This window comes from Cicer arietinum, chromosome 6 (genome assembly GCF_000331145.2).
Source record: "Cicer arietinum cultivar CDC Frontier isolate Library 1 chromosome 6, Cicar.CDCFrontier_v2.0, whole genome shotgun sequence".
In the NCBI taxonomy this organism is placed as follows: Eukaryota; Viridiplantae; Streptophyta; class Magnoliopsida; order Fabales; family Fabaceae; genus Cicer; species Cicer arietinum.
The window spans coordinates 8,226,834-8,235,052 of record NC_021165.2 but is presented as its reverse complement, the minus strand read 5'-3'; the positions used below and the strand labels follow the sequence as shown (position 1 = coordinate 8,235,052).

The 8,219-nt window shown below is 29.5% G+C and overlaps 1 protein-coding gene across 1 annotated transcript; it reads right to left on the bottom strand.

Annotated features, from left to right (window-relative positions):
- Window positions 1-4,517: 4,517 nt before the first annotated feature.
- On the bottom strand, window positions 4,518-7,340 carry LOC101497971 (uncharacterized). Its single transcript, XM_012716820.3, has 2 exons — window positions 6,696-7,340; window positions 4,518-6,106 (listed from the first exon to the last, which is right to left on the bottom strand). The coding sequence occupies exons 1-2, from the start codon at window positions 6,774-6,776 to the stop codon at window positions 5,015-5,017; spliced, it is 1,173 nt and encodes a 390-aa protein (XP_012572274.1). The 5' UTR covers window positions 6,777-7,340; the 3' UTR covers window positions 4,518-5,014.
- Window positions 7,341-8,219: the final 879 nt, after the last annotated feature.

Here is an 8,219-nt window from a genome sequence, read left to right as displayed (position 1 = left end):
CTCTAGTTAGTCAAAAATAATAATAATTAATTCCACTCCACATTTCATATATAGTTAAAAAACAAATTGAGAGTCTCCAAAAACAAAAACAAAAAAAGAAAAAACCGAAGAGTTAAGGTCACGTGGTCAATTATATAATTTACATTTACATTAAGAACACATTTGATTTTAAATTTTTATTTGTTTAATTGATATCATAAGATTTATTTATTTATATTAAAATAGATAGATAAGATAAAGATATTAAATAGTTTGAATAAATGTTTAAATTTGTCTATCTAATTTAATATGTTCCGTTTAAACCGTTAAGTCATATTAAAAAATTATTTTTTCTTTGTAACTTTAGTTGTTTTTTTTCTTTTACTAACTCAATCAAAACTGATTCATTAATTTATTTAATCCAATTAAAATCTAACTCAAACTAAAAAGAGTAATATATTAAGGTTATGACAGTGATAAGGATATGAATTTTATGTTCAATGATAAAAAAATTGAATCATGAAACCTTGGTTAGTAATAGACTATAATATATTTCTCATGTTCAGTATACAAAGTTAAATTTTATAGTGAGTCATAATTAAATTTAAACTTTTTATTTAGTAGTAGATTGTAATATTAAATTGACTATAATACATTTCTTTGATATTGTTTAATGTTGATTAATTTATTTTGAGATTTTTTATGTTAGTAACAATTTTGTTTTGACATTTAATTTTGTTGATCGATAATAGTTGTCTTTTATTATTTTTGTGAAATACTAAAATAAGATAAAGATTGATGAACTAATCCGACACAGACAAAATAGTGATACTTTCGACTCAACCATCTAAGTTGATCCACCTCACTTCACTCGATTTTTGATGGGCTAAATGGAACGGGACTGACCCGCTTAGCCATCTCCAATTATAAGTAACAAAAAATAAATAAAGATATGATTAAATAGCTTAATAAGCGTGTATTTGCATTATTGGGTGAATCGTTATCACCGTGGTTTTTCAAAAGCACCAAATGAAAGCTTCCACATACCGAGCGGTCACATCGTACCAAACATATGCTAAGTTACTCCGTTGTGTGCCTTCTCGCAAATTCTTGATTTTAATGGTTCTATAAATTGTCATAAGATTGTTCTTTTTGTTTTAGATGTTTTATTGTAATTTTTTAGATATGCTTGTAATTTAAGTTGAGTGTGATCATAAATCGCTAGCAACTTTGAGGAGAGTAATATAAATAATGATACTTTATTAAGAGTTAGTTACAACTCCCTTAAGAGTTAGTTGGTGGTTGTTAATAAATAGTTAGGTAGTTTGTTTGCTAATTATCACAAGCTCTCTCTATATATATATATAAAACATATTACATCATGTACTCATTTATTATCTTTTATCATTCAATCAAAATGAATGGTAAATAATTTTTCTCTCTATCTTTCATGTGTTTAATCTCGTGATTTGTAACATGATTGACGTGGTTTACAATTGTCAAAGTTTGAGTCATTATTAAGCTTTGTATTGTAAACATTGCTCACTTTTGATAGAATAGAACATTACTCACTTTTGATTGGTATGCTTTTCATGTAGTGTTTGAGTTATCATAATGATAATAATTTGAACTTCCTTAGTTGCCAATTTTGACATGGGAGTGGACTCCAAATAAAAATTACTCTTACCCATTTTGGTGTGCACTTCAGATATCAACTTTCTCTATGATGCTGAATAAAATCTTAATGCCCATATTTGTAAAGCACAACATTATGGACGATAACGTGAATGATGATAAGAGAAGGAACCATGTTGTTGTTACACTATTGGAGGCTACATCCAACTAAAATGTTAACTCGGTGGAAACAATCTATTATATATATTTAAAACAAACTCTCTGTTATTTCTTTTACATAGGTAAATATTTCTCACCTCAGCCAAAAAGTTGACGTGTATATCTTTATAGAGAGTTTCCTCTATTCAGTTTTTAGCTTTTTCATATATTTTATACATCATCCACTATCTTATACTATCTCCTATTTAAATATTATTTCATAACGTCTACTCAAAATTTTCTAAATTAATTCCACATTATTATTTCATAACGTCACATTATTATTTCATAACGTTTGTCCAACATCTTTCACATTAATTCCATATTACTTTAAAAAATCAATATGAAGTTTTATGTCTCAATTGTCAAATGATTATTGATATAGTAGTTATATCAATAATATATATTCAATTTTATTAATCCAATTTATAAAAGAGAAGTACCTAACAATAATATATATATTTAGCTTTATATCAATAATATATATTCAATTTTATCAATCTAATTTATAGAACAGAAGTACCCAACAACAATATACATTTAGCTTTATATGAGTGTTATTATTGTGTCTTCGGGAGAAAACTATTTACCATTTATAGATAAAAGAATAATGTTTAATATTTAAATTAAAAAATTATTTGTTGTTTTTTTACGAAGATGTTTTATGTTGTTAATTTTTTTAAAAAATACTACCAATTTGAAGTTTCTACGTCTGTTTTACTTCTACTCAACCATACAAATGAGTTGTTTGTGAAAATTCTCAAGTCATGTTGTATAGAAGTTTCATACTCAAAATATTGAAATTTAGATTTGTCGTTTCTTTGACAAAATTAGAATTAAATGAATATCAAATGACAAAATTATTTTTATATTTTTCTAAAAATATTTTTGAAAGTAAATTTAGATTTGACAACATAATAAAAAAGCATGACTAATTTGATTTTGCGGTAGATAATTACATATATTAATATTTATTAAAACAATTTTAATATTTTTAACACTAAATATTATTTATGAACTTTGTTTGTAGGATGATAATCACTATACATTTTTAATACTAAATATATGAATTACTTGCAATTACGCTCTACAAAATATTTTATATATTCTCAAATGTGTGTTTGTCAACTCATATATAATAATTACTACTCAAATAAACTCACTTGAAGAAATACTCTACAAATAAAATGAATAAATTATATTATTTTTGAAATTTTAAAATCTTATTCACTATTCTACTAATATGTTAAAGTCTATATATCTCATGCAACGCGCGGATTTTATTCTAATTTTATTTATTTTACCTGGAAGCATATTAATTAACATGTAAATAAAAAGTAAACAAAAAAAGACAATTTCTATGGCACTGTCCTGATACAATATTGGAACTTATAGCAATATTAATTGAACAGATTGAATTGTAAACTAATTAATATGTCATAAGTTGAAGGTTTAATGAAATATATATTGCTTGTGTTCCTATTTGGCTTGGGGCATTAGTCTCTAGAGTTGCACGCGGAAGATACACAATTTATACCCACAAAAAAAAAATATATATATATTACTTACTTTTTCTTTTTTTATGGTATGTAGATAAGATGAGAAACACCATCAGAAATTCACATATATAAAAGTGATATTTCGAGTTCGAACTCAAAACATAATATTCAACATAACAATATCGTCATTGAGTCTCGACATTGAGCTGAGACTCAATGACTTGCTTGCTTTTATTCTCTTCATGCCTTAGTTTGTATTACACCTTTGGCCACAGTAAATGCACAACAAAAAGAACTCAGTTTCATGAAATCTTCAATGTAATTTTGTCTTAGGCATAATATTGATGGTGAATTTATTCCAAAAAAAAATAATTGATGGAATTCATGGTTTATATCACTCTTGTACGTAGATGTATCACATTAGTGATCTGATTAGAACTAAGGTTTTATCTGCATAAAAATAAGTATATGCTTTAGCTTCTGAAATAAATGAGTTTACCCCCTTCAAAATGAGTTATGCCTCAATCCCCTATGCACATTAAGAGGTGGGTGAATGAGTATATCATGACTGAATTGAATATTATTAAACATGGTGACTTTTTCAATGGCAGTTGACCTGAAGAAAGATGGTTAAAAGTGCCTAGGAAAGCATAAGGTAGGCACAACTCTAGCATCCTCCTCACAAAAAGCTAATTTATTAATTCTGTCCTGAACATGGTTCTATGCAGAATCATTCAGTGGTCAAAGAACCAGAGGATTTGAAAGGCCTTAATATTATAGGACTGGAAATATATTTACCTCTTAATATTTGGGATTATAATCTACACATACACAAATGAACCTCTAACTATTGCTAGCTGTCTTGTTCGAAAAAGTGCTTAGAAAATTGTCTTTTGCAGCACTGGTCCATGCGTGAACTATTCAGGGCGATAGTTCATGCATGCCTTGCTCTATGTCATAATATTGACTCAATTTAGAAGATATCCAGATAGGCATTTCAGATTTATATTATATCCAATTGATGGCAATCAAGTATTTGTTGTATAATGCATAAAAAAAAGTTTTACTTAGAAAATGGAAAATTAGATCAGTGATGTGCGAATTAGTACCAACCATGCTAATAAATATGGTTTAGTAAATATAAGATCAGTGATGTGCGAATTATACTAATAAAATTAGATCAGAGCCTGACGTATCCACAATAGATGGCAACCAACCAAGCTGTTTTCATATAATGCATAATAAAACCGAGTCAGCAGTGTTGTGAATATGGACCAAGCAATCAAATTAGACATATTTAGCATAGACAAAGAATAATAAGAATGTAAATTGGTCTGCAAAACAAAACTTCCCAAACAGGAAAAAAGATGGGGCATTTTAAACTACTCTCTATTGTATATCTGGGGATCAGCCACACTGATACCAAATAAACACAGAAATTCACAAAGGCAAGCGGCACTTTCGATCACACCGGTCAGAATAGATGCTGCTCCCCCTAGAATGAAGTTCAGCTCTAAAATATATACAGAATTCCCCCTAGATCAAAGAATTTGTCTGAAGAACTCAATGAATTCCCAAAGAATATCTCACTGGTCAATAATACAGCCACATGACAATCATCACAACCTCTTCAGAAGAGCCACTTGAGCTGCACAAAGCTGCAAGCTTAGCAATAAGCCTGTATCTTAAATGATTTACCCAGATCATCTCTCTCTCATGCAATTTCCAGGCAAGAGAAATTTATAATTCTCAGCATTTTCGAGGAGGAAAGCAGGAAGGTGAACTGCAGAATATGAATGGGGTATTGGACCCATTTTACCAATGATATCCTTGAAAGTGTATTCCTCAGGCAGCATATCAAATAAATCAGACCCTTCACATATTACTTTCTGAATTCTGTCAGGATTTAAATAGTGAGAGAACCTTACTCGATCGTAATGGCTGTAAGCTTTCATCTTAAAAATGAAATCACTGATTCGGCGGAAGCAAAAGCTACAGTGCCAACCAGCATCTGCCAACATGGTATCAGACTGGCGATAATGTGCATACCTTGTCTTTCCAGATTGATACCTGTGAACCGAAGCCCGCCAACTCTTATCATCCAGACGAAACTCAAATGAATAGAGATAATTCTTCAGCTGTAGATGCAAGATTGCAGGTACTTCATCGCACCATCTCAAGAGGTTAATAGTGTGAGCACTTGGTATCTCATCAACATCAGACATAATCAACAAGTCATCATCTGTAATACCAGCAATCTTAAGGAGTTGATCCAATGCAACACGCTGATATGCCTCCTCAACAAATGGGTTTTCTCCTTTCTTAAATCTCCCACCAATAGTTCCATAAGTTAACCGAGGCTCAACAAATTTGAACTGCTCCCTATTGCTATTGAAAACGAGAGGCTTGGACAATCCAGTAAATGTAGAGTTTGACTCAAGGAGCACAAATTCAGCTATGTAAGGGTACAATTCTTTCCATCGCAAGGTAAGTATTTCCACCTCATTACTAAACAACACAGCATCATAAACACGCCTTGGGTACTCACGAACTCCCCAACCATGAAGTCGACAGAGATGCTCCATGGTAACATTGTCATTATAGTAATGAGGGATGACATTGAAAGGCTTGGGTGGTTTTTCCCAAAGTGGCCGCAGAAAGTAAGAGATCTTCTGTCCATGTATATATATTCCAAAGATGCACATTGGGACAACAGCGAATAGGAATATATAAGTTTTGACATCCAAACCACGCAAAATGCAGCGGATTCTTGACATACCTGAGACTTGACTTTCCTACACGTTTAAGGAACAAACAATCTTAGTAAACCATAAAAATCCACCTTCCATTACGAAAAATCATATGAAGATCACTCAAATTCAACAAAGATAACAGCCAACTTTACAAATACAATTGGTCAAAAATTTCAACAATTATATTAACTAGTTCCAGAAATTCCAATCATCACGATTCCATGAAGAGATTATAGACATGCCAAAAAAAATTATACCAAAATTCTCAACATAAACCTCCCAATATAGTAACAGCACAAAATAGTTCAGCAGATTCATTAAAATACCTAATTCCCCAACCCAATTTCAGATCAAGCATATCTCTCTTACACACACAAAAAACCCAAAAAGAAAGCCACAACAACAAACATCGTAAAGTAAAAAGGAGCAAATCTAGAGAAAAAAAATTACATAACCATAACCTGAGATATTCCACTTTACCAATTTGTATCCAACTCTGAATCAACGGTCTTCTTATTAAAAAAAACATTCAATTCGATTTTTGTCTTTTCATTTTCCAGAATCATCACAAAAACCCTAATTAAACTGAAAATAAAAAAACTATAAAAAAAAAACAATTAATGATATATACCTGGCCACAAACATTGCTACACAAATCATCACTCTTTTTAGAACAGTAATTTCCTCCATTTTCACCCATCATCCACCACATTTTACCGTGGACTCTATTTAGGTATTTGAACTCCAAAAAGAAAGAAGAAGCAACACACAAAAAGCAGATCGATCGAACAAACGATCGATCCTGAAAATAAATGCCGTTCAGCGTACAGAGATCGGCGTTTAGGGGTTTTCAATAAAAAGCTTATTAGCGGAGAAACAAAGAAACACAAAAGCGGTTCGTTTGGAAAACGGGATTAATAAAAATAATAATTAAAATGAATATGAAAAGAAGCGGAGGAAGAGGTTTATAGAGAGGTGGTTGAGAAGAAGATGGAAAAAGGGGCGGAAGAACCAACGACGTAAAGGTGTAACCTTTCTGTCTGTTTGGGAAATGAATGGCAGTTGTGTTCTCAAAACAGCTATCAAAACTCAAAAACGTTCCGTTACAAAAAATGAAAAATTATCGATGCTTCCAACTTTCTCTTTCTTCTGCTCTGTTCATTTGTGCTGTGTGTCGTGTCGTTCCTATGCTCTGGTGGTATTGTTAATTATTAAAAACCCTAATTTTATTATTATATATTCGCTGTTTTTTCGATGCCGCTTTTGATCGTTGTTCATCCATATTAATAAATATATATTTTTATTTTTTCAAACTTAAAGGGCACTATTGGGTATTTTATTTTTACGATACCACCACGCCGAGTCCCCCTTCCCCACGCGTTGTAACTATCGACTAGCTCGCGACACTTGGCACTAAGGTGTACAAATATATAAATCAACAAAATAATAATAATTTTTATAGTGGTAATTGTTTTTTACAAGATTCATAATAATAATTTTGATAACTCAAATATATACTCCTTTCCTCTCACGATAAGTTTTATTAGACATTTTTCATCATATCATATTATTTATTATTTATAATATTAATTATTTTTCTTTATTAATATTTTTTATTTATTATATTTTAATTCATCAAATTTTTTCACTAATTATCATTAACAAAAATATTTGAGTAAGTTAAATTTATTTATAATTAAAACTAATAAAATTAATTATTTTTAAAAAAATTGTGCACAACATAAATTAAACGTTAAATAAAAAAGATAGAGTAAACAAAAAATAGAAGTTAATAAATCATAATTCATAAGTAAGAGATAATGTATATTATTTAATAATATTACTCTTAAAAATATTTAATTAACTTACGGTTCAATTAGTTTTAAGAAATTTAAGAGTATAAGTAAAATAATTTTATATTAATATCTAATAGAAAAATTATTTTGCAATTTTATTTTTGTATAGTTATCAAAAATTAAACACAGAAAATCGATGACTTTTTATTAGATGTTAGTAGAAAATTATTTTACTGATTTACTGTTAAAGTTATCAAACAAAATTAAATAATATTGATAGTATTAAGTATTAACTAATGTTTTTTTTATAAAAAAACAATACTAAGGTTTTCTTTTTTACGAAAAAAACCATGGTTTTT